General features: G+C 44.1%; 1 protein-coding gene across 1 annotated transcript; it reads left to right on the top strand.

Annotated features, from left to right (window-relative positions):
* Positions 1–187: 187 nt before the first annotated feature.
* On the top strand, positions 188–27,110 carry SEPHS1 (selenophosphate synthetase 1). Its single transcript, XM_068986656.1, has 9 exons — positions 188–208; positions 2,961–3,230; positions 8,959–9,062; positions 10,993–11,100; positions 11,756–11,910; positions 13,705–13,795; positions 15,674–15,773; positions 23,571–23,783; positions 25,286–27,110. Exons 2-9 carry the CDS (start codon positions 3,038–3,040, stop codon positions 25,498–25,500), a joined length of 1,179 nt encoding a protein of 392 aa, XP_068842757.1. The 5' UTR covers positions 188–208; positions 2,961–3,037; the 3' UTR covers positions 25,501–27,110.
* Positions 27,111–27,421: the final 311 nt, after the last annotated feature.

Genomic DNA, 27,421 nt, shown 5'->3' with positions numbered 1-27,421 from the left:
CGGCCCTGGTTCCCGGCAGGGGCCCGCCGAGCCAGGCCGAGCCCCCGCGGCGCCCAGGCGCGGCCCGGGGCCCTCCCGCCCTCCGCGCCGCCGCCGGGAGAAGCCTTTTTATTCAGGCGACGCTTAAGGGAGCCCGGCCGCGCCCGGTGCATTGTGGGAGCGGCGGAGTCCCGTTCGCGGGAGGAGGCGGAGGGCGCAAAGCGAACCGGTAAGCGCCTGGCTCGGGGAGGGGGGGCGAGACACCAGGCTTAAAGGGGAATATTCGTCCGCAGGCCCAAGGCGGCCGTGCGGATCCCCCCGCGGGCCGCCCGGGCGCGCCGGGAGCCGTGCACAACCGGCGCTCTGCAGCGCTGCCTGGAGAGGGGCCGAGCCAGGGCTTGGTGGGGCCGCTTTAAAAAAGAAGCACCGCCCGCGCCGCCGCGGCCGCTGCCGCCGCGCGGGGCCGGGGAAGGAGGGAGGGAGGAGAGGGCGGGGGAGGAGTGGAGGGGGAGGGCGGCGGCGGCGACGCAGGGGTTAATTTTTTCGCCCGCCGACATTTTTTGTGCGGCGGCGGCGGCCCGCGCGCGCGGCGAGAGAGCCAAGCCCGGTCCCCGGGGCGCGGCGCCTTCGGGCCCTCCCCGCCTTCCCCCCGCACCCCCGCCCGCGCGCGCCCTCTCTTCGGCCCCGCGGGCGCCTTCTGATGCCTGGCGCCCCGGCCTGGCCGGCCCGCGAAACCGAAGACCCATCGCGGCTAGTGGGGCCGTGCGGGCCTCGCGCCCTCCCCGCGGCCTGGGCCGCGCGGTTCCCGCTGCCGCCGGGACAGAGAGCGGGCGGGCGGGCATGGCCCCGTCGGCCGCCCCGCTCCGCCTCCTCCTGGCCGCGCCGCACAAAGAATCCGGGCCCGGGTGGCCTTTAAAGGCGGCAGCCAGGAATTTAAGGTGTCCCCGAGCGCTGCCCTCCGCCGCCCCGACGTGTGCTTCCAGCTGGGCACGCGCCTCTTGCGCCCAAGTCGTCGCGTCCTCCCCGTTGTTTGTTTCCTGGGCTTGGGGACCTTGGGGGAGGTAGGTACCGGGCCGGTGCTGCCCTCTTTCCCGCCCCCACTCACCGCGCTCCCCCGGCTCTGCGGCCCGCTTGGCGCCCTCGTTTGAAAAATTAAAACGTGGCTGGGAAAGAAAGGGTTAACCGTTGCTTTAAATATTCATGTCATTGTTTTAAAGGTGTAAGCTGGCGGCTTTGGGGTTCTAGTGGACTGCATATTATGCAACCCACCTCCCCCCCGCCCCGCCCCGCCATTAATTTCACCTTTCTGCAGGCCTCCCCCATCTCAAAAAAAAGTAAGATTTTTTTTTTTTTTTTGGATTGAGATTTGTGTGATATACGTCCTTCATTCTATTTGGAATTTTGAAACTCCTGAGTGCCTTCTGGGCTTAAGGTGTTTTAAACTTTTTGCTGTTAAAAATCTTGGAAGATTTAAAAGGAAGCTAGTCAAAAAAAAAAAAAAAAAAGGAAGCTAGTCTCCTGAATTCCAGATTCTGCTCCCCGCCTTTATTTTTGGATAGAGATTGAAGGTAGGAAAATAACTGGATGCCTCGTGAGTTGGATTTTTTTCTGCCCCTGGTAGGAGTGAGGCAGTGTTAAGTGCGAGGCATTTGGTGAGGAAAGGACTGTTGTTTTTAAACCCTTCCAAGTCAAAGTGCTGTTGGACTTTCCCAGCTGTAAAATGGCTTCAGAATTCCCAAGTCTGTAACTTGATTAACCTCGAGCCCTCCTTTTGCACAGGTGTTTTCTTGGACTGTCGGAAGGTTCACTCCTTTACAGTTGTATTTCAAACCAAAATCATTGCTCACCCCAAACATGGTTTTGTAAAGACAGTTTGGATGACTCCCTGAACTCAGGCTTTGTGAGATTTATTTTAAATGAGTGACGTGCTTCCCAAGGGATCGAAAACTCTATAAATGGGAATTATGTTCTTAATCATGAATTTTATAGGGGAAACTGACCTTAAAACTTAGGGTGTCTGTTATTCTGTGCCCAATAAAGCATCACTCTGGAAGTTTATAAACCCCGGGAGCACAGGAAAGGTTTTCGTTTAGCCCCAAGGCTTCAAACTTAGAAAGATTTGTTCCAGAAACTTCCAGTGGTACCCCAAACTATAAATGGTAGTGATTTAGTACAATTTATCACTATAGATCTGCGATGAAACAGTAAGGAGGAGTAGTATACTTTGTCAATGATGTGTGTTTACTAGTTAGTTGGGCAGCGTTTGCTTTCTAGGAAATAGCACTGAATTAAAACATCAGAGAACTAACTTTCCACTGCTCTGAAAACGAACCTTGCTGTGTTAAAACAGCCATTCCAGGTTTCAAATCGTGTTGTTTAGACAGGCTTCCTATTAGTTTTGGATCATTTTGTGTACTTCTGACTTAGAATCGAGATCTATTTTTCTAAAATCGAATTTAGCATCATAAAAAATTTCATCAAATGCATATCCATCAACTTCCATTTCACCAAAAATGCCTGTTAGGTATTTTATTTTTCTTTTAGATAGCAAAAGGTCTTCCTGAAAAGTCACGTTAGCCAGGGCATCTCATTTCTAAACCATAGTACTTCCTGGTTGATAGGTGAAGTGACTCGTTTTCCTGTAATGCCACCAGCTAGAAGAACGTTCGGGACTTTTTGCTCAAGATGGCACTGTGTCCTGTAAGCCAGCTGGCCCATAGTTCTGTCTTCTTGGCTGCCCCTCACAGCCACAATTATAACAACACAGACTCAGAACGTGTCTAATGGTACAGTCACTTTTTAAGACTTACCTGGCTTATACATCACTGTGTCAAACCATTCTGGCCCCAGATGGCTGTTTTCCTGTGGTCTTGGTGATTTCAGCCCATTTCATGTTTACTTTTAACTGTCATATATTCACTTGATTCTTGGCAAGTACTGGTGAGAACTCAATGGTTTCTTTGTGTTTTGGTGCTACCCAGGTGGATCTATAAAGAAACCAGCTGCGTAGGAAAGGGAGGGGAGGAGCCCGGCCGTGAGGTGTGTGGGCCCAAGAACCATGTCTGCACGGGAGTCCTTTAACCCGGAAAGTTATGAATTGGACAAGAGTTTCCGGTTAACCAGATTCACTGAACTGAAGGGCACTGGCTGCAAAGTGCCCCAAGATGTCCTGCAGAAATTGCTGGAGTCCTTACAGGAGAACCACTTCCAAGAAGATGAGCAGTTTCTTGGAGCAGTTATGCCAAGACTTGGTATGTGAACCACTGTTTTCTTTCATATTTCCCGAGTAGAGCATCTTGGATACATTGTTGTCAGTGAGTCAAAAACTGGAGTTCTCTTTTCCCATATTGCCTTTAAAAAAAAAAGAAAAATTTCTCCAAGAAGGATTCAGAGCAAAGCAATGGTGAGTGAAGTCGCTCAGTCGTGTCTGACTCTTTGCGACCCCATGGACTGTAGCCTACCAGGCTCCTCTGTCCATGGGATTTTCCAGGCAATAGTACTGGAGTGGATTGCCATTTCCTTCTCCAGGGGATCTTCCCAACCCAGGGATTGAACCCGGGTCTCCTGCATTGTAGACAGACGCTTTAGCTTTACCATCTGAGCCACCAGGGAAGTCCTTATTTGGAGGAACTACTTGAAAAGCATCAAGAAATGTGCTCAAAGTATATGATTGAGACAGCTGTTAACAATAAAGGTATTTTTTATTCAATCAGATTAGAAAAGATAGTGGTTCTGCATCCTTGTACAGGACTGGGAGAGCAGTGACTGGGTTGGGGGAACTCAGGGCTCCTCTGCAAGAGGCATCACTAGAGAAGCTCCCATGGGAGGAGGGAGAAGGAAAGTGCTCCAGACACAGAAGGCAGGAACACTGGACTGGGTCTGTACTTGACCCCAGCTTGACATCGGGACTTGAGAGCTGTGTTTCCTTGACCCAGTTCCTGATGTCCTTAGTGATTTACCCTTCCCCAAACATTGAGCTCAGAAAGAAAGTCTCAGCTGCTGGGATGTCTGTTAGCTTCTGTGTGTGCTTTGTTCAGTGTGTCACGCAAGACTTGTGATCACTTTGCCTTTTGAGTGTTAGTTGTATATTATACGAGCTTGTAGATGTTTTGTAGTTACAGTGTGTGACTTGATCAGTTTTCCTGCATAAGATTTTAATTGCATTTCTTTTTGCCTATATATGATCACACTCTATCTCATAACATTGGTTTTGAACCCAGGGTACTCCTTTCTTTCCTGATTGTATGAAGCAGAGTTGCTTTGGGTAGGAGAGAGGAAAACTCACTTCCTGCAGTCTCAGGGCCTGTAAGGGCTCCTAGGAGCTCAGTTAGAAAACTGCCCTTGAGAATTCCCTGGGGATCCTTGGCTAAGACTTCGAGCTTCCAATGCAAGGAGCCCGTGTTCAGTCCCTGGTCAGGGAACTAGATCCCATATGCCACGACTAAGACCCGGTGTAGCCAAATAAATTATAGAAAAAGAAAACCGTCCTCATCTATCTAATGTCTCAGTGTGAAAAAATAACATGTGAATGAGGTAGAGTGGACGTCAGGTTACTTGTCAAGGAATGAGAATATATTGAGAAAATCATTAGATAACTGGGCAACAACAAATGTAGTAAAAACCTCATGGATGGGACTTCCCTGATGGTCCACTGGTTAAGAATCCCCCTTGCAATGCAGGGGACAAAGGTTCAGTCCCTGGTGGGTGAACTAAGATTCCACATGCCTCGGATCAGCTAAGCCTGCAGCCTACAGTTACTGCGCTGGTGCACTCTCGAGCCCGTGTGCCACAGGTACTGAAGCCCATGAGCTGTGGAGTCCATGCACTGCAGCTGGAGAGTCTGTGCGCTGCAGCAGAAGATCCTGCATGATGCAGTGAAGATTCTGAGTGCCGCAGTTAAGACCCAGCACAACCAAATAAATAACTAAATTTAAAAAAACCAACAACTTTATGGATAAAGCAGTGATTCCCCTCTGTAACTGCCCTCGTTGACTTATTGAGCACTCAGGCAGTTGGTCCTTCCAGCAGCCCTGTGGTGCTCAGGAAACCTGGGTAGCCTGTTTCCTGTCACTTGGTGGGGGTCAGAACTTGAAATCCACACCTTTCCATTCCTCTGCTCACCATACTGCTTGTCATCTGATTTTTCAGTCCAGACATGTTTGTGGAGAAAGGAGCTGCATCAGCTGTAACTCAGCAGTGACAGCAAGGGAACAGGCCAGGAGAAAGAGATAATAAGTGTTACTCTGTACACTCTTCTTAACCCTCCTGAGTCTCAGTTTCCCCATCTGTAATATGGGCTAATAATACCTGTGGTTTTCAACTGTTCTGAGTACCAGAAATTATCTGTGTATGTATGTGCACTGTATCTGTACCCACATACATAATATATGCATGTTTTTATGTATGCAGTATGTATGTATACACATAAGTCTGTTGACATGTTTTAAAATTTTGTCTAAAAGTGTCAGATTTTTGGCATTCTAAGGGTAAGCCGTAACAGTTGTTAAAGATACATGTTTATTGTATTCTAATGAACTGTTAGGATAAGTATGTCTTGGAAATTGGTACACGTGGGACTTCCATGGTGGTCCAGTGGCTAAGACTCTGCCCAGGTTTGATCCCTGTTCAGGGAATTAAATCCCATGTATGGCAACTAAGACCCAGCTCAGCCAAATAAATTAATTTTTTAAAAATTCTTTAAAAAAAAAATCTTAAAAAAAAACACTTGGAACATCTGTTGCTGATGCATAAGCTTTATCACATGTTGACGGCTGCTGGCTATGGAGGTAGTTTGATGATTTAGGTTATTTTTTAAATTTTATTTTTAATTTTTTTGCTGGATGGTTTCAGTCTTGCTGAAACCTTCTAGAATTCCCCTTCAGCCACTGATTAAGCACACCCTGCTCTGTATTTGAGGCTTCCTTCACTCTGGCATCTTCCTTTATTTCTACCTATGCTCTGCCTCTGTCCTGCTCTCTCATACTTGATATACTCGTTTTGAAAGCCCATGGCCTATCCTAGGCTCACCCTCTCTGTCTTCCTTTCTTGAAATTTGATAGGGGATTTGTAAACCAGTCACTACAAACTAGTGCTGTCCCAAAGAAAGATGAGATGAGCCCCCTGTGTCATTTAAATTTTTCTACTACAGGTAGTTCCAATTAAAAAAAAAAAAGAATCAGGGACTTTCCTGGTGGTTCAGTAGCTAAAACTTCTTGCTCCTGATGCAGGTGGCTTGGGTCCAATCCCTGATTGAGGAATTAGATCCCACGTGCCACAACTAAGCATTCACATTCTGTGATGGAAGATCCTGATGCTAAAGTTAAGACCCAGCACAGCCATATAAGTAAATAAATAGTTTTAAAAAATTTATCAGTTCAGTTGCTCAGTCATGTCCGATTCTTTGCGACCCCATGAATCTCAGCATGCCAGGCCTCCCTGTCCATCCATCACCAACTCCCGGAATTTACTCAAACTCATGTCCATTGAGTCGGTGATGCCATCCAGCCATCTCATCCTCTGTCGTCCCCTTCTCCTCCTGACCCCAGTCCCTCCAATAATTAGGGTCTTTTCCAATGAGTCAGCTCTTCGCATCAGGTGGCCAAAGTATTGGAGTTTCAGCTTCACCATCAGTCCCTCCAGTGAATACCTAGGACTGATCTCCTTTAGGATGGACTGGTTGGATCTCCTTGCAGTCCAAGGGACTCTAAAGAGTCTTCTCCAACACCACAGTTCAAAAGCATCAATTCTTTGGCACTCAGCTTTCTTCACAGTCCATCTCTCACATCCATACATGACCACTGGAAAAACCATAGCCTTGACTAGACAGACCTTTGTTGGCAAAGTAATACTCTGCTTTTGAATATGCTATCTAGGTTGGTCATAACTTTCCTTCCAAGGAGTAAGCGTCTCTCTCCTCTTTCACTTTCATTAAGAGGCTTTTTAGTTCCTCTTCACTTTCTGCCATAAGGGTGGTGTCATCTGCATATCTGAGGTTATTGATTATTTCTCCCAGCAATCTTGATTCCAGCTTGTGCTTCTTCTAGCCCAGCGTTTCTCATGATGTACTCTGCATATAAGTTAAATAAGCATGGTGACAATATACAGCCTTGACATACTCCTTTTCCTATTTGAAACCAGTCTGTTGTTCCATGTCCAGTTCATGTGAATTTAATTCTACTATATTTTAACTTAATATATAAAAATGTCATTTTGATGCATAATTAATATAAAACACTGCTAACAAGATGCTAGCTGAGATTTTTCTCAGGTCCAAGTGTTTAAAACTGAGTGTGTGTTTTACACTGGCTGCACATGTCACTCTGGAATTGCCATATCTTACCATGTGTGGCTGGCAGTTCCCATATGGACAGCGCTGGACCCTCCTAAGTGTGCAGTGGTGTCCTCGTGGAGAGAGACACATGGGTGATGGGAGCTTATTGTCAGCACAAGGAGTGTGCTCAGGAGTCATGGTTCACACTCTCTGATGCTGGATAGAGAGAGAAATAACTGCTCTACGGATCAAGAAGATTGAATTCAAGTTTAAGATTCTCATGTTGGGAAATGTTTAATGCTAACTTTCAGCAACTCTTTTTTCGTGTCTCTTTCTATAGTCCTATAGTTATATGGAAACCTAAAAGGGAACATTCCCTCTTTTCCAAAGTGAATAGTAATGTATTTGGAATACCCAGTTGTTGGAATGATCAGTTTCAGGAGAATCATGTGAGTTTAATTGTGGTTCTTGCCCTGTTTCCACTTGAGTGCTGCAGAGTATCATTAGTGGGCATTTCTGTGCACATGCACCAAATGAGAGGAACTGTTGCACACTTTCTGATCGCTGGTAATGAGTGTTCCATGGTCACAAATTTGTGAGGCTTGCCACTCTGAAACAAAATCCTCCGTTCCCTAACTGGATCTTCCACCAAGAGTTTCTGCTTTGCCATCTAGTATGGTAATAAAAAAAATCAGCCTGCCATCACAGAGTGATGTTTTACCTAACTTGGTTTTATTTCTGTGTTAGTAATAATGGATCAGACCTTGACAGACTGCCCCTGGGACCCAGCCTGTCTGCGGGGGCAATTGTGAAAGCTCACAGGTAGTCCTGTCTATGGGATTCGGATGTGATTTATTCTTGTTTCTTTTGGGATTCTGGGTAAATCTACCTGCTTCCTTTTATACTTCCTCCTGATTTGTCCTTTGCCCATTGTGTTGCAAAGTCAAAATGCTTCCTAAGGGCCAGGGGGTGTCCCCTGGAGAGAAGTGTTGGGAAAGCACTCCATTCAGGTGGGAGGCCAGTCTAAACTTAGTGTTTGCATTGCAAGTGTTTTTTTTTCTTTTTTTTTTTTTAAGAAATTGTCTTGACTGTTTCTAAACCAATTTCAGGAAAAGGGAATTATTTCTAAATAGTCCATCAGTTGTAAGATCCCGTGGGTACCACAGTGCTTATGTGCATGCTTGATTGGAGTTGATCAATACTTGTTCTAGCTTTGTCTTTTTTCCTTTTTTGGTCATTTTTTTACTAAAATGTAGAATAGCATTTTATATGTGTAAAATATTTTACAGATTTTCTGGTGGAAAAACAGAATGATGCCCAAAGATGTACTCTTGGCTAACTATGGAGAAGACAACCCAAGTTCCATCTGTGCTGTTCTCATCTTTGCAGAAACTCTCTATGGTGCCAAGCACAGGATAACAGTAAAAGAAAGGAAGATTTCTCTTCAAGGCATCATTAGAGTCTCAGAATTGTACCATGTTGACATTGAGTCTTCATGACTAACAAATTGTCTTCTCATTTGCTATCTTAAGCTGGTTTTGTTTCACATTTATTTCAGTTATACTTCTTGATAGGAAACACATTGCTTTGTTGGCAGTGAGCAGTGTTTCATAAGAGTCTTGTGCAGAGCTCCTGTCAGTACACTGAAGGTGCAGAATGACGCCACTCTTCTGTTGACTTCTGGATGATGGTGACTCCCATCTTTGCAGGCATCGGGATGGACACCTGTGTCATTCCTCTGAGGCACGGCGGCCTTTCCTTGGTTCAAACCACAGACTACATTTATCCCATCGTCGATGACCCTTACATGATGGTGAGTTTGACCCGAAGTATTCTTACATCTGGAACTGCTTACTCTGGGTTTGGAGTGGTGGCTGGGTTTTGTACGTGCGTGTGTGGGTGGGTTTTTTGTTTTTGTTCTGTACAAGCTGTTGTTATTCCTCCCACCGTGACTCTGCCATTGTGGGTCCGACTTGACTGCTGCCTTGCTCACACTGGGTACCGTGTGTGAGGCAGGCAGGGCGGATGTAGGGCATCCCCTGGTGCTCTTGTACCTGCGCACGTCTCTCTGTCAGAGCACCTGTTCAGTGTGTCTATGGAATGATGTGTTTTCTAGTTTTCTCCTTTTGTTTCCTTGTCCATGTTTTTCTTTGACATTTGTAAACTCCACTTTCCTCTGTAATAGGACAGATCCTGCATGTCTCTGTCCAGAAATAGAGAGCTTAGCATCTCATCACAATGAACTTGACCATTGACCCTGATTCTGGTCACTCCTCTGGCCGTGTCTGTATTCCATAGGGTAACCCGTGGGTCTCCCTGCTGATCATGCTCCGCTCAGATACCCCCACCTGCTCATTGTGGGGTTGCTGCCAGCAGCCCCTCCATCTCCCCAGCTGGACCCTTCATTGCACCCTGGCAGCTGGGAGCAGCCAATGAAGAGATTGGGAACATCCTATCTGTAGGAAGTGCCAAAGGCCCCTCCTGGTGCCAAGGGCACTGGGAACAAGGCGAGGAGGGAGTGTTCACCACTCAGGTCCCAAGACAAGCACATGGGCTCCCAGGAACCTGTTTCCTGCCCACACAGCCAGCTGTCTCTCCGGTAAAGCAGTGCTCCTGTGCACGCCATGCCCCTGGTGTCCTACCTGACTGGGGGCCCAGGTGGCTGGAACCAGAATGCATCCTCTGCCAACATCTTGCTAAAGGACCTGAGAGCCTAGCACAGAAGGGGCAGCACACCTCTGCAGCCCAGCCTGTGGTTGGCACCTCCCAGCATGCCAACCGCACTCCCCCTGTTGCCTCGGGAGTGAGTCACAGGAGGTGATCCAGCTCCCTGCCAACCTGCCCAGAAGTTGTAAGACAACATAATGATAAACCGGCAATGAAATGGCCACTGGAAGTGATAGTAACTTGCAGTTTGATTACCCTTAATGTCAGAAGAAAAGTGTGTCATTTTCTCCTTTCCTGTTTAGAGAAAGGCAACTTAAAAAATTTTTTTCAGTCTCTGTCAGCAGGAGAAAATCTTTTATTTTCTATAAATAAATTATTAATAATTAATGTTATTGATAATTATTAAAATAATTATAAATTATTTTCTATTTTATTTTCCATGTTTCTATTGAGTACTAGTTCAAAGTTCCTCAATAAAACTATATAGTTTACTGGGAATTGCCTCCCTTTTTCTTTAAAAACCAGTCTGGTTTCAGAGCTAGGTGTTGTTCATTTCTTCTTTTTTAACCAAGATGATTTTCCTGTTTATCTCGTACAACTTTGGAAAGGAGTCCAAAAATTTCTCCGAGTACATAAAACCCATCTTCTCCGTAACCAATAAAAATTGGCCCTTTTTAAGAATCTGTTCAGGGTAAGTGACCGTTTCTACATTTTCTTTAAGACGGTTGTTTCCCAGCATTTCCACTCTGGCTCCTCTGCAACCATCTGTACCACGCCCGCTTCTCTCCACCATCTCTCTGCTCTGGGTTCTGCACCTAAATAAATGGCAGGTTTCTCCTGATGTTTTAGAATGGCGGAGAACGTGGAAATGCTCTGTGCTGCACCGAGGAGAGGTGGTGGCAGGAACGTCTGAGCTTGGTTCTGTGGTGGAGGAAAGGCAGTGAGTGTGTGAAGCACAGCTGCTGAGGCCCACGTCCTGGAAAGTCCCCTCCCGGGTGCCTCTGGGCAGCCCAGCTCTCTGTGTCTGCCCCGGAAAGTCCCCTGGGGTCCCTGCTCACGTCTGCCTTCTCTTCCAGGGCAGGATAGCCTGTGCCAACGTCCTCAGTGACCTCTATGCCATGGGGGTCACAGAGTGCGACAACATGCTGATGCTCCTCGGAGTCAGTAATAAAATGACCGACAGGGTGAGTAGGAGCCTTCCAGCCCAGGGTGTGGCACCGAGGCCGTCACCCTTCCCTTTGGTCACTGCCTGGATGGCGACATAGACACTGGTGGGGTCGGGGTGTCCCACTGCTCACCTGGAGCATCCGTGGCCTCGCTGCCTGGCCTGTTCTTTGACTCAGAGGTGAATTTCTGTTTAGATTATTTTTGACAGGTGATTGGTTTCATCCCCACCCCCTGCCGTAGTTCTCCCTGCGCATAAGAATTGAGCGTTTGGTAGGCTCTTGTCTGCCCCCACAAGGTGCTCTTGGGCCTCTGCTTGGACACAGCCATCTGGGGCAGACGTGGGGTGCCTGTGAGCTGGTCTTGGGTGGTTCAGATTCTTGTAGAGAGCCCATTCAGATGCAGGCAGCCCTGAACACCCAGCCCTTTTCCAGAGTTCACTTCTCTTGTCCAAGCTCCATTCACATTGTAACGTGCAGCCTCTTCCAGCTTGTGATAAAAGGGCTACAGAGTGAGCTGTTCCTACCTCTTTCTGTTACTCCCTGCCCCTTCTGGAAACTCTGGTTTTATGATCTTTTCTGGTTTACGATCTTTTCATAGCTGTAAGTGTATAGACTCTCTTTTCCAGGTTTTCAGCTGAATGATGTGACTTTTAATTTTCCTTTTAAACCCTAGGAAAGGGACAAAGTGATACCCCTAATTATACAGGGTTTTAAAGATGCAGCAGAGGAGGCAGGAACGTCTGTAACGGGCGGCCAGACAGTGCTAAACCCCTGGATTGTTTTAGGAGGTGTGGCTACGACTGTCTGCCAGCCCAACGAGTTTATCATGTAAGTCATTTTTTTGTTTCATGTCACCTGGCCTGGTTCGCTCCCCAAAATTTCACATAACATAAAATTCAGTTTTTTAAAATATACAATTTATTGGTTTTCAGTATTCACAGACTTATATAACCATCACCACTGTCCAATGCCAGAACATTTTCATCTCCTCAAAAAGAAACCTCGTATTCATAGCAGCTACTACTGACTCCCTCCTCCCCCACTCCCTGAAATCCACAGATCTACTTTCAGTCTCATGGATCTGCCTGTTTTGGACATTTCATATGAATGGAACCATGCAACAAATGATGTTTTTGTCCGACTTCTTTCACTTAGCATGTTTTCAGGGTTCATCATGTTGCACGTTTGTTGGTACTTCATTCCTGTTCATGGCTGAGTAACAAACACATTGTTTGGACAGACCACGGTGTGTTCATCCATTCATAGGTCACAGGCCTCTGGGTTATTTCCACCTGTTGTGAGTGATGCTGCTATGAACGTTCATGTGCAGGTTTTCCGTGTGGACATAGGTATCAAAAAGACAGTAAGCAAGTCTTGGTGAGCATGTGGCAACATCGCAGACCTTGTCCGTGGCTGTGGGGAGTGTAAAATGGTGCAGCTGCTTTTGTTCCTCAGGTTCAGTAGTCAGCACATGACCCAGTAATTCTTAGATATCTGCGCCTGGGAACTGGAATGTATGTCCACACAGAAAACTTGGACATGAATATGTATAGCAGCATCCCCCACTTGTTTACTGTCCTTTTTGATAATAGCTGTCTCGGTGGGTGTGAGATGAAACCTCAGTGGGTTTTGATTTGCATCTCCCTGATGGCTAATGCTAAGAGCATCTTTTCATGTGCCTTCGGGCCATTGCCAGGTCTTTGGAGAAGTTTCTCTTTTAACACAAGTTGTCACTTTTCGTGTTTGACATCCTGTCAAGAAAACCACCTTGCCCTGTTCTCTGAAGGAATCAGAAGCTCTGTTTGTGGAGTGGGTTTTGTGAGCGGGTGCCGGGTCCACGTGTTTCACGAATCCAGAAATGTGAAAGGGTGTGCCTGTGGGTTTTTAACCCACTTGGATGATTGTTGTCCAGTGTCGGGGGACCAGACAACTGTGTGGACAGTTCCTTGAACCAGGACAAGAAAGACATGAGTGCTAGTCGTGAGGGTACTTAGTGAGACAGGAGTTTTGTTCGGGGGGCAGTCTTTCTGTTTTTAGGGGTGCCTTTTTTTTGATATTTGCCTTTTGTCTTCAAGACAGGGCCCAACCAGGGATCCTGTGTACCAAGGAAACTTATTGGTCATAACTCTGGATTTGACACACTGATGGTAAAATTACCAAAACATTAGACCCATGATCGATCAGCCTGAGAAATCCCACCTGCATCTCTGCTGTATACGTGATTGTTAAACAGAAAGTACAGTGTTTGTTTCAGAAGTCTTGTTGCCTCAGAGCCCTGGTGGGTCTGTGTTGAAAAGTACAGGGCATGACTGAATCAGGGCCTGATGATGTCTTTGAAGTCTAAGCAGTTTGCCTTTTTGGGAAACTAGTAAGTCATTGTCCTGAGTGTTGAAGTCGTGGCCTCTCCAGTTTTCATTTAATGTTTTGTTTTGTTCATCAGTCGTCCCAGTAGTAAATGATAAAGCTCTGCTGTCAATACATAGCAGTAGTTGGCTTAAATATGAGTAAGTGACTGCAAACACACATGTGGTTTTACTAGCCTTTTCTTTCTTTTGTTTAACCAATGATGAGCTTATCTTCTTGGTTAATTTGATGAGAAACTGCCAGTGTTCTCTTCTTCAGGCCAGATAACGCAGTGCCGGGTGACGTGCTTGTCCTGACAAAACCTTTGGGGACGCAAGTGGCCGTGGCTGTGCACCAGTGGCTGGATATTGTAAGTGACCTTCACCTTCCGGTGGCTACTAAAATGAGCTCCTGAGGACTCCCCTGGTGGTCCCATGACTAAGACTCTATGCTCCCAGTGTAGGGGTCCCTGGGTTCGATCCCTGGTCAGGGAACTAGATCCCACATGCCCCAACTAGAGATGCTGCATGCTGCAACTAAAGATCTTGTGTACTGCAACTAAGACCTGGGCAGGCAAATAAATACATAGATATTTTTAAAAAAAAAAATTTTTTTTTAATGCACTCTTCTAGTTGTAGTACCAGAGAGTATAGTGTCAATCTAGACCTTATAGAAATCCTGGGAGTTGTCCCTATTCTTTTATTAAATCCAAGTTTCAGGTATTGAGTGCTTAAAGTTCAGAAGTACTCCATAAAGAGAATTTGGGAAACAGGTGAGTTTATCTGTTCATTAGCTACTGAGCTGGCTATATCTTATCACTGAAAATTAATACATAAGAGAATGTGTGCAAACTTCGATATTTGAGGTATAAATAAGGCCAGGCTTATTGACAATTTAAATTATTTTAGTCATGAGTTTTTTGGTCATTTCTGGTTGCTTGTTTTATCTTTTTAAGCTCATTAGTAAATCAGAACATTTTGATAAATAATCATCTTATGGAGAAAGCATCTAGAATATAAAGATATTTATCCTGAGTCACTTTTCTACTGCACTGTGATCAATCATTCTTCCTTTAAGACTTTCTCCATTGCTGTAGCAACTCAAAAATGAATGATTGTGGTATATTCTCACATATCTCAGTGCTTTCAGTTTCTGCAGTTGACATCTGAAACCACTAGTCCTGAGAAACAATTGAAAAAGAGTAATTTTATGTTACTCATCAACCAGATAGATCTTAACTTGACAAACAGCAGAGAGTATCTCTAAGGAGGCCATATTCTTTAGATATTTTTCTCTTCTCATTCAGCAATGATGGGGACATTTTCCATCTAGTATGATCACTTGTCAATCAGTCCACAGGACTTTGCTTTTTACCAATTTCTTAAAGGTGCTCAGAACTGGAAAAAAGCAAGTTTCAAAGACTAAGTAACAGTGTGATACCCTTTCATAAAGGTCGGAAGCAACCAGAGTATTGTTTGGGCGTCTGTATGTATAAGGATACTGCTTTTCAAAAGGCAGGAAAATGACAAGTATAAAATTCAGAATCATTGTTACCTCTTGGGGAGGGCTGAGGGGCAGGGACTAAGGGAGGTACACAGAGATAGATTTCCGTTGGGCGGTAGATTATTGAGTGTTGCTAAAAATGAGTGAATTCATGAATGCTGGCCATTAATGGACCATGACTGTATGTCATGAGCCCAGCATCGTGATGCTAGACTCTTTGACTATCAGAGTGGGGAAGAAGAGGAAAGACAGTGGCGTTTCAGAGGATGTACTGTGTGGTCACTCTCAATGTCATCGGAGCCAATGCTAAGTTGAAGTTCTTTCCCATTCATTTGTTCCTCAAGAGGACTTGATCCCAGAATTCAGGGAGAGTCAGTAAAATATTAACACAGTTAACACGAGAAACATCAAAGTTGTCAGCTTACAAGGGCAGATGCAGAAGAGAACCTAAGGACATTCACAGCTGTCCCGCTGGTCTCACATCTCCAGTAAACTGCAGTGTTGGACTACAGAGGTGCAGCTGAGGGCAGAGAAGATTCCATGATAATAACGTCTAGCGGACACCTAAAATAATAATCTCGGGGGTTGGGGGAGTGGGGAGTTAGAAAACTTAATTTTGTGTGCAGAATTAGATAAGTAAAACGCCTCGAGATGACTAAGGAAAAAATAGGCTTTTTCAGTGGTTAGAAACAAAAATTGATCACATTTTTTCTCTTTTCTCCCTCATCTGTGTTCCTGTCATCAGCCTGAGAAGTGGAATAAAATCAAGCTAGTGGTCACCCAGGAGGATGTGGAGCTGGCGTATCAGGAGGCGATGATGAACATGGCTAGGCTCAACAGGACAGGTACGGCCAGGCTCGGGTCAGCAAGCTTTCTGAGACGCAGGAAGGGAGGTATTTCAGGCTCTGTGGGCCATAGTCTCAGTGGCACTGATTTTTTTCCTCCTCATGACTCTTAACATTGTTTTTTTAAAAAAATCTTAGCTGGAGGAACTGGCCATCAGCCAGGTTTGGCCAGTGACTGCACAACCCCTTCTGTTGGTGCCTAGAGCCCTGGTGGGAATCCAGACACGTTGCGTGTTCTTGACATAAGCACGGGGTAAATGTGATTTACCTTAGAGGAAAAAAAATCATATCCTTATTTTAGGAACGTTTTTAGAAAATATAAAAAGGAAAGGAAAAACATTGTTCATAGCCCCACCACCCCAAAATAACTTCAGTTAATACTTTTATGTATTTTTCTAAGATTTTTATCCATGTTTGGTTGGTTGGTAGTTTACTTTTATCTTACTGTTGATGTTGTAAACTAAAGGTTAGCATACATTTTACTTGTATTTGGAGTTTGGCTGGGGCAGGTCATGGAGCGGCATGCCAGATCTTAGTTCCCCGACCAGGGAGGGACCAAACCCATGCCCCCTGGAATTGCATAGTCTTACCCACTGGACCACCAGGAAAGTCCCTGGGATTTGCTTTTATTCATTTAATATTACTAAATTCTTTTTTCCATATTATATAATTCTAATACACTTGATTTTTAATGGCTAGATGTTCTATCAGACAGTATGCTGTAACTAATTTGCCTTTTACCTACTTTTGAAGAATTTATTTTGAGATAAAATTTTTCTGTAATTTTTTTTCCCTGCATTCCAAGAGTATTTCTTTGGCTTTATTCCAAATTAAGTTGAATTGTAATTATTTAATTCTTTGTTTTCTGATATTCTCATCACTTACAACCAAGGTTTTTCATACCTACTTCTTTTACTGTGCCATGTTTAAGAAGTTTGTGGGTTGTCTTGTCCTTCAGATTAAGTAGTTTAACAGTTAGAAAGTGATTTGTAATGGATTTAGTTTTACTCATATAGGTTATTAGTTTATTTATATTTGTGCACTTAAGATTCCTCTATCCTTAAATTTTAGACATTCTGATAGGGATATGGCAGAACACTTACGGAGGCGTGTTCGGTCGTATGTGGCAAAATTAAGTGTACGTTTATTTTGACCCAGGAGTCCCACTTCCGAGAGTCTATCCCAAAGCTACAGTGGCCAGAATATGAAATAACAACACTATTCTTTGAAGCACCTTTTATAATTGCGAAAGAAGGGTGTAATCTAAGGGTCCATCACTAGGTGACTGACTGGGATTATCTGGTCTCCATGCATAGTGGAATACTATGCCCTAGAAAAAGGAATGAGAGAGCTTTATTACCAGGAGCTATCTGTAGGATATGGCCAGTGAGAAAGCAAAGCACAGAGCATATATGTAGTATGCTGCGTTTTGCATATTCATAAATAAATATGAAGTAATAATATGTATTTTATACTTTCAAAAAGAAACAGTGGAAAAATAAAGACATTAACAGAAATTATTATATATACAAGAGAACAGGGAGGAAGCAGACCCTCTGAACATGCTTTGTTTCATAAGTTGAACTTGGAAACAAATGTTTTCTGTAGTTTTCTACACTTAAAAATTAAATGAAAAGAGCATATTTTATGAATCCAAATCAAATTTTTTAAGGTTGTCCAACATACGTCTAAGCTAGTGGCAAAACCACATGAAGAATTATTTCAAATCTCTTTGAGCATGGTATTTTCTGTGTACATCCTGAAGACAAAAATCCACAAAAATCTTTCATTGTTGTCAATGGGTTTGTGTTTGTGAGAATGTTGTATATTGAGGTAAATAAGTGAATGTAGTTAGGAACAGAGACTTTAGAGAGAAGTAAGATCAAAGAAGCTAGATTAATTCATCTTCAGTTTTGAATTATCAGTGTGAACTCAGGATTATTTTTTTTTCCTCTGAAAATGTTTATTTCTGAACCTGTTGAAAAGACCTAGAAGCAGTGAAGGGGGAAGTCTTATTGCCCCTGGTCGGAAAGTTACTGTTTTCCACTAAAAAGTACCAGGACTCCCTGGGGGAATGGCAGGCTCCAGCTCTGGGGCAGGAAGTATGGAAGATAAGCTTGATTTCCTGTGCCTGGAAGTGGTGGTGGTGTCACATCCTGATAACTCCAAGGGGCTCCCACTTGATGGGAGGTGGAGGGTACAGTTTGAATATCAAAGACCAGAGTGACCATATCAAGTATCTCAACAAATGATAATTAAAACTTTTTGGTCACCTGGATCACCAACTTATTCTGAAGTAAAAGTGGTCATCCTCTTATTTTACCTGTCTTGTATGGGGTGAATTTCAGGGAAACTGAATTTTCTAAAAAATTATTTATCAAAATCACATCTAATAAATACAGGAAGAATGGTTGAATTACAGAGTTGCCATGTTTGCTGTCCCCTTGATTAAATGAACCTCATCACCAAACATCAGTGGCTGCTAAAAGCTTTTGGTAAAAGGTTCGTGTTGATGATATTACCCCCCATCCCCCGTGAAGGATTCTTGGCAAAAAAAATGAACCTGAGTTTCTTCGAGCCTTGGTCCTAAACACCAGTACAGGAAATAGGGAAAATGGTAGAACATGCTCGAATCGGAGAAGATCCCCAAATCCAGAATGGAGGAGATGTTTTAGGAAAAAGTGGCTCAGTTTCCACAAATAAATGACTCTGAGAGGCAACTGTTGTGACGTTTCAGAGAGAGCAATCAATATAGTGTTCATTTTGTTGGCGTGATAATGATATTGTGGCTGTGTTACAAGTTTTTTTATCTTTTAGAGGCACACACAGAAATTCCGATAGCTGAAGGGTTGGCTTTAAAGTTTCCATATCACCTCTCACATCCCCCAACAAGCAGGCAGGAAAAGATGAGACCCCAGCAGATCGGTGGTAACACTTGAGGCTGGGTATTGTTAGGTATGTGGGAATTCGTGGTGGTGTGTTCCTCTCTCTGCTTTTGTGTTTCATTGAAATTTTTATAATAAAAATTAGCAACAGTCATTCCAAGATGATGCTGTGAAAGTGTTGCACTCAATATGCCAGCAAATTTGGAAAACTCAGCAGTGGCCACAGCGCTGGAAAAGGTCAGTTTTCATTCCAGTTCCAAAGAAAGGCAATGCCAAAGAATGCTCAAACTACCACACAATTGCACTCATCTCACATGCTAGTAAAGTAATGCTCAAAATTCTCCAAGCCAGGCTTCAGCAATAGGTAAACTGTGAACTCCCTGACTTTCAAGCTGGTTTTAGAAAAGGCAGAGGAACCAGAGATCAAATTGCCAACATCTGCTGGATCATGGAAAAAGCAAGAGAGTTCCAGAAAAACATCTATTTCTGCTTTATTGACTATGCCAAAGCCTTTGACTGTGTGGATCACAATAAACTGGGGAAAATTCTGAAAGAGATGGGAATACCAGAGCACCTGACCTGCCTCTTGAGAAATCTGTATGCAGGTCAGGAAGCAACAGTTAGAACTGGACATGGAACAACAGACTGGTTCCAAATAGGAAAAGGAGTATGTCAAGGCTGTATATTGTCACCCTGCTTATTTAACTTCTATGCAGAGTACATCATGAGAAACGCTGGACTGGAAGAAACACAAGCTGGAATCAAGATTGCCGGGAGAAATATCAATAACCTCAGATATGCAGATGACACCATCCTTATGGCAGAAAGTGAAGAGGAGCTAAAAAGCCTCTTGATGAAAGTGAAAGAGGAGAGTGAAAAGTTGGCTTAAAGCTCAACATTCAGAAAATGAAGATCATGGCATCTGGTCCCATCACTTCATGGGAAATAGTGTCAGACTTTATTTTGGGGGGCTCCAAAATCACTGCAGATGGTGACTGCAGCCATGAAATTAAAAGACGCTTACTCCTTGGAAGAAAAGTTATGACCAACCTAGATAGTATATTCAAAAGCGGAGACATTACTTTGCCGACTAAGGTCCATCTAGTCAAGGCTATGGTTTTTCCTGTGGTCATGTATGGATGTGAGAGTTGGACTGTGAAGAAGGCTGAGCGCCGAAGGATTGATGCTTTTGAACTGTGGTGTTGGAGAAGACTCTTGAGAGTCCCTTGGACTGCAAGGAGATCCAACCGGTCCATTCTGAAGGAGATCAGCCCTGGGATTTCTTTGGAAGGAATGATGCTAAAGCTGAAACTCCAGTCCTTTGGCCACCTCATGAGAAGAGTTGACTCATTGGAAAAGACCCTGATGCTGGGAGGGATTGGGGTCAGGAGGAGAAGGGGACGACAGAGGATGAGATGGCTGGATGGCATCACGGACTCGATGGACGTGAGTCTGAGTGAACTCCAGGAGATGGTGATGAACAGGGAGGCCTGGTGTGCTGCAATTCATGAGGTCGCAAAGAGTCAGACATGACTGAGCGACTGAACTGAACTGAACTGAACTGATTCCCTATATAAGAGAAGTGGTGACCAATACTTTAAAAGTAGAATCCCTTTTCCCTAGTGGCTCAGGAGGTAAAGAATCTGCCTATAATGCAAGAGACCTGGGTTCGATCCCTGGGTCAGGAAGATCCCCTGGAGAAGGGAATGGCTACCCACTCCAGTATTCTTGCCTGGAGAATTCCGTGGACAGAGGAGCCTGGCGGGCTACAGTCCACGGGGTCACAGAGTTGGACACGACTAAGCGCCTGACACACACTCACTTACCATAGGATTCAGTGTGTCCTCTTGTCTGCTCTGGTACTCAGAGCTTGTCTAGGACGGCGTTGGGAAGAGCTGAAGTGGAGGCCGTGGCTTTGCTAAGTGTCCTTGACTGCCCCACTGTGCCAGGTGTAGGTGTGTGAATAGGATGGCCTTTTCTCAGTGTTGCTTAGCTAGCACTATGAACCCGAGTAGGGTCAGTTCTCCTCTCAGCATGTGGTGTTGAGGATATCCGTAAGTAAAAGATTCTGGTGTAAGGGAAGATAAAAGAGAGGTTTGGTGAACTTGTGCTTAGTCACTAAGTTATGTCCGACTCTGGGACCCCATGGACTGCCTCCCGCCACACTCCTCCGTCTGTGGGATTTCCCAGCCAGGAATACTGGAGTGGGTAGCCATTCCCTTCTCCAGGGGATCTTCCTGACCCAGGGATCGAACCCAGGTCTCCTGCATTGCAGATGGATTCTTTACTTTCTGAGCCACCAGGGAAGCCCAAAGAGAAAAAATATATATCAAAAAGCAGGTCTTTGCTAGTGGTATAGTGGATAAGAATTCGCCTGCCAATGCAGGGGACAAAGGTTCAGTCCCCAGTCCTGGAAGATTTTTCATGCCATGGAGCAACTAAGCCTGCATATCACAACTACTGAAGCCCACACGCCCTAGAGTCCGTGCTCTGCAACAAGAGGAACCACTGCAGTGAGAAGCCTGAGCCCGGCAACGAAGACCTGCCGCTGCTGAGTCGCTTCAGTCGTGTCCGGCTCTGTGCGGCCCCATAGACAGTAGCCCACCAGGCTCCCCTGTCCCTGGGATTCTCCAGGCAAGAACACTGGAGTGGGTTGCCATTTCCTTCTCCAGTGCATGAAAGTGAAAAGTGAAAGTGACGTCGCTCAGTCCTGTCTAGCGACCCCATGGACTGCAGCCCACCAGGCTCTTCTGTCCATGGGATTTTCCAGGCAAGAGTACTGGAGTGGGGTGCCATCACCTTCTCCAGCAAAGACCTAGTGTAGCCAAGAAAAGAGAAAGCATTTACCCCAGAGCACTTCTGTAAACATATGGCGTATTTCATTTCATCAGAAAGACATTTAGTTTTTAAAAATAAGCAATTCAGTTACTCCCCTCATCCCCAAAATGAAATATATAGGTGTGACTCTAAAAACATGTCCAAGTTCTGTATGAGGAAAACTATAAAACTGATGAAACAAATTAAAGATGTAAATAAATGGAGGTATTCCATGCACATGGATAGAACTCAGTATTGTCAAGATGTCGGTTCTTCCCAACTGTAGGTATAATGCAATCTCAATTGCAGTTCTAGCAAGTTATTTTGTGAGTATCAGCAAACTGATTCTGAAGTTTATATGGAAAAGCAGTGGACCCAGAACAGCCAACACAGTGTTGAGGTTTTGGAGGACTGATACCTCCTGACTTCAAGACTTCATGTAAAACTGCAGACATCAAGATAGTGTGTTGTTGGTTAAAAAGAGATCAATGGAATAGAATAGAAAGCTGAGAAATGGGTCCACATAAGTATAGTTGAACTGATTTTTGACAAAGGAGCAAAGGACAAATCTTTTAAACAAATGGTTCTTGAAAAATTACACATCCATAGGTAAAAAATGAATCTGGACACAGGTATTAAACCCATCATAAAAATAAACTAAAAATGGATTGTAGACCTAAATGCAAACCTGCTAAACTCCTAGAAGATGACATAGGAGAAAACTTGGGTGGTCTTGGGTTTGATAATAGCTACTGAGGTAACACCAGAAGCACAAATCCATAAAATAAAAAATGGACAAGTTGGGTTTAATTAATATAAAAAACTGCTCTATAGAAGAGACTGGGGATGAAAAGACAAGTCACAGACTGGAAGAAAATCTTTACAAAACACATGTGACAGAGGACTGGTATCCAGAATTTGCAACGAACTCTTGAGACCCGCCAATAAGAAAATCCAATTAAAAAACGGGGGGCGGGGGGAGAGCTGAACAGAAACCTCACCAAAGAAGATACACTGATGGCAAATAATTATATGAAAAGATGCTCCACGTCATATGTCATTAGGGAACTGCACAGCTGCTAGAATAGCTATAGTCAATACCAAATGCTGGTGAGGGAGTGGAGCAACCCATTGCTGATGGGAATGCAAAGTGGTGCAGCTGCTTTGGAAGATAGTTTGGCAGTTTCATACAAAACTAAATCTGCTAATATGATCTAGCAATTGTGTGCCTTGGTATTTGCTCAAATGAATTGAAAGCTTCTATCCACCCAAAAACCTGCACATGGATGTTTGTCGTAGGTTTATTCAAAATTGCCAAAGCTTGGAAGAAGTTGGTAAATATATAAATTTATATTTATATAAATTAATATTTATTAAAGTCCTTCAGTAGTTGGTAAATATATAAATAAACTGTGGTCCATCTAAACAGTGGAGTATTACTCAGTGCTGAAGAGAAGTGAGCTATCACGACATGGAGGAGCCTTAAGAACACATTACTGAGTGAAAGGTATCAATCCAAAAAGATCAAATTCCAGCTCTGACCTTGTGGAAAAGGCAAAATGATGGAGAAAGTTGAAAGATCAGGGGTTGGAGGAATGGGTGAAAAAGTGGAACTTGGGATTTTCAGGGAAGTGAAAACACTGTGTATGATACTCTAATGACTGGATACACGAGCTCATACATCTGCCGCACGCATAGACATCAAGAGTGAACTCCAGTGTAAACTGTGAACTGGAGTTAACAGTAATATATGAATACTGACCTGTCAAGGTAGCACACTGATGCTGGCTATTACTGTCGGAGAGATGGGTGGGGGCAGGGACAGTATGGCAACTGCTAAATTTTCTGTAAACCTAAGACTATTCTAAAAAATAAAATGTGCTAATTTTTTAAATTAAAAAATAAAAGATTAACCTTTCAGATATCAGGAATGTACCTTGAATTTAGATCAGACAGTCTTAAAAGGTCTTGTTCTTATTTTAGGAGAGTATGTTTGAGACTAAAGCATCTGTAAGATTTTGAGTTGAGGAGGGGTGTTTTCTAGGAGTCTCTGTTCACGACACCAGATGACAAAGGCTTCTCTGTCCTCTGGCAGCGGCAGGACTCATGCACACGTTCAACGCCCATGCGGCTACTGACATCACGGGCTTTGGGATTCTGGGCCATGCACAGAACCTGGCCAAACAGCAGAGGAATGAGGTATCCTTTGTGATTCACAACCTTCCCGTCCTGGCCAAGATGGCAGCTGTGAGCAAGGCCTGCGGAAACATGTTTGGCCTCATGCACGGGACCTGCCCAGAGACATCAGGTACCAGGGCCCTGGCCCGGGTCAGGGGTTAACGCTAGTGAGGCCAGTGGGACCTCCCTGAGGAGGAGGAAGCCAGGTCCAGGAGCAGGGCCCTAGGGTGTGAGGTCTTGGCTGGGAGCATCTCAGCCTGCTGCCATCTGCCACGGTGTCTCACGCCATCCTTCCCGTGATGAGCAGCATTGTTTTCAGTCCAGTGTTGTTTGGTGATGGGATGGGAAGAAGGGAGGATATGGGGAAAATAGGTCATCACCTAGTTTCCATTGGAAACTCAAGAAATAGCCAGTGTATCCATAGGTTACATTGACGAGGCTGTATTTTTTCCTTGCAAAAGTCTAAAATTAGTGTTTTAAGAATGAAATAGTATATGATATCTCCAAATTCCCATTTTTCTTTTTGTCCCTTTTTTTTTTCCTTTACCTGGACTCTCTTTCATCCTTTCAGTTCCATCCCCCACCCCACCCCCCTTCCTCGCGCTAGTCTCTTACTTCTGTTATACTTCCTCTATAACTCAGGAACTGTTTCCCTGTCCTGGTAAAAGAGTTGAAACATCTGGGAATGAAGTAAAGTACCCATGCCTAGGCTAAACCCCGAGGTAGTCAGTCTGAGGTGGGCCAGGTCATGAGAAATTCTGACCCCTAGAAGCTAAGACCACGAAGCCCCACCCATGCACCAGCCCTGGGGGTGGGGGTGGGGGGTTCGTTTCAGGTGGGCCTCTCAGCCATAGAGAGGACCCTGCTACTTCCTGACCTCAGAATTATGAAATCCACTTCTTCGAAGTGTGCTACAAGAGGGTAGCTGAACTGTTGGTAGAACAGTACCTGCTGCCTGGCAGGCGTGGAATCAGAGTGAATAAACTAATGAATATTCCCAACTAACGCAGTCTGTCTCTATTAAAAAATGAGAAGTTTCTCATTTTTTGTAAAAGGTCATATATATTTTTTTCCCCAATTGGGTTTCTTCTACTTACAAATACATGAAATTATTTTGGCTTAGCTACTCGGGTACCAGTGAAGATTTATTTTCACATATTTTGTATTTTTCTATTTTGAAGTTAATGACAGAGCCAGGGACAGAACCTAGATTCTTTGAGGCACACACACTTCTTTGGCCTTAGTTTTTAAATTTAAAAAAAAAAAAAAAAACATGAAAAGCCTTTTTTGGTAAACTGAGGACTCCATGTAGAGAATCAGATTGAAAATGAAAAATTCTCTTTTGTTAATCCTTTCAAGTGTTGCCTGGGAAAGATTGGCACCACATACGTTACTGCGTCTCAGACGCTTCACTCCTACACAGCATCAGATGATTCACAAGGAGGGTGTTTTCATGACTTAAAAGTTTGTTGTTGTGTGTGTTTTGAAATATAGTAGAAGTTGAGCAAGGACTCACTTAGCGACTCCACCGCGCAGTCTGTGGAATAGACGCAGGCAGTGCAGATCTCTTCTGGGGAGACAGCAGCATCACCGCTAACCGTGCTCCTTTTTTCTCCCTTTCCCTTTTGCCAGGCGGCCTCCTGATCTGTCTACCACGTGAGCAAGCAGCTCGATTCTGCGCAGAGATCAAGTCCCCCAAGTATGGTGAAGGCCACCAAGCATGGATTATTGGGATCGTGGAGAAGGGTAACCGCACAGCCAGGATCATAGACAAGCCCCGGATCATTGAGGTCGCACCACAGGTGGCCACCCAGAATGTGAACCCCACACCTGGTGCCACCTCATAATCTAGGCCAAGGCAGCTGTGTGGTTTTGTTTTTAAATAGCTCTATTTCCTTTATTATCATTTCAATTAAAGACTATAAACAACAACGAAAAATCTCATTGTGTCTACACATCTGGTGACCTTAGGTCGATTTGTGAGTGGATGCAATTAATCAAATAAAATCCATTGCCTTTTTTTCCCGTTACATTAACTGAAGATGCACCTAATCTTGAGGCAGCTTCTGAGTTGAGAATTATATTGTTATCCAATACTGTTGATTCATTTTGAATCTTTAGACACTTATCTCTTGCCGAGTAGGCTCTTTTTAAAGGTGCTTTCACGTAGCACAGACATTGCCTGTCGTAGTGTCATAGCAGTTTGTGTTTTTTCATTTTATGTATATTTATCATTATCCTCCTGATCCTTTTTGAAGTGTCTGGAATGGTATTCTGGTGGTATTCTGGAAAGACAGGATTGGTGAGGGAGTGACACAATGGTGTCCCGGTAGCAAGAGGGTTGCATGAATCCTTCTAGTCTTCTAATTCAAGAGCATCTCTTTGACCCAAGGGTGCATTCAGCTAAACCAGGCAAGTGCTTAACTGCATGGAAAGCACTTTGAAGACAAAAAAGAAATGTTCTTTTTTTCTTTTTTTTTGTAGCCTTCCTAATACTTGCAGTAGTATCATTAACTGTTTTCTTTATTGATAGCAAAAAAGGACACTTTTTGCAATGTAATTAGATGTTCAATAGCACAGCAAGGAATTGCCTCTGAAAGGGGGTTCATGTATAATACTCATTTACAAGTCAGCATATAATTAACTACACAAATAATTTTTAAATATAATCAATAATAAAGACTGTTCTGTGGATAGTCGTGTTTAATACATTTTATATTTTGTATAGTGATTTCAGACCTTTTGTTTCCTTAAAATCCAGCTGTTTAGCCTGATTCTTAGCATTATTTTGTCCTTTGTGCCAGTACTTCTCCGTGCACGCTTCCTGTGATCTGTGTGGAAACCTGCATTGGCCAACCATGCAGCTCGAACTTCAACTTGTTATTCAAATAAATATTTAATTTTTTTTTATTGCTCTTGTATAATCAGATGCCCCGTTTAGTATTATTTTAGAAGCATCAAGAGGGTTTTGGCTAAAATACAATTTATTGGGGGAAAATTAGATTTTAGTTTTATAAAACTTTCAAGTCTTTCACGGGACCTATATTTTCTTGAATTAAATTTTGTAGTTCTAGAACAAATAGGTGATCTAAAAAGGTGTTTATCCGTGTTCCTTAAAAACAGAGGCTTCCTTTTATTTTCACCTACTGAACCAGTAGGAGAGGCTCCTCTCCTCACATGTCACACTGTCCCCGCATGTCCCACCGCCCACTTCTGAGCGCTTCCTGCCTACAGGCACCAAAGTCGAGAATGGCTCAACTTCTTGCCAAAGGAAACCACCACGCGGGAGCAAAGCCCTGGAAGAGGCTCTACCTTGGACTCGCCCTCCTTCAGGAGCCAAAGCGCAGCCTCTTGGCACATGTTACTGGAACTCAAGCCATTAACTTCAGTGTGTAGGACCAAGGGGCTGCAGCAGAACTGAAACTAACTGGACATTGGGTAGGGGCTGATAACCGTGTTGGTCCTCAGAAGCTGCAAACTGGTGGTCAGCAAAATAAAATGTGTTGGAAACCTCTGAGTGAGATGAACATACTGTTGAGCTTTCTTTTTTTTTTTTCCCCTTTAAGGTTCGGTGTGATGGCTAAATCTGAACTACTTTCAGAGTTGATCGTGTCTTGAATGCTGATGGTTTCCTTGGTGGCAGGTCTGTCGAGAAAGTGAGCTAATCGAATGATGCCCTGAGGAAATGATCATGAAGATTCATGTTTTATAAAGAGGAAATGCTGGGTATTTAGAGGTCCGTGTAACTGAGGAGGAATAACTAGGCTT

Source organism: Capricornis sumatraensis, chromosome 15, assembly GCF_032405125.1.
Source record: "Capricornis sumatraensis isolate serow.1 chromosome 15, serow.2, whole genome shotgun sequence".
Taxonomy (NCBI): domain Eukaryota; kingdom Metazoa; phylum Chordata; class Mammalia; order Artiodactyla; family Bovidae; genus Capricornis; species Capricornis sumatraensis.
This window is presented reverse-complemented; position numbering and strand designations above follow the sequence as displayed.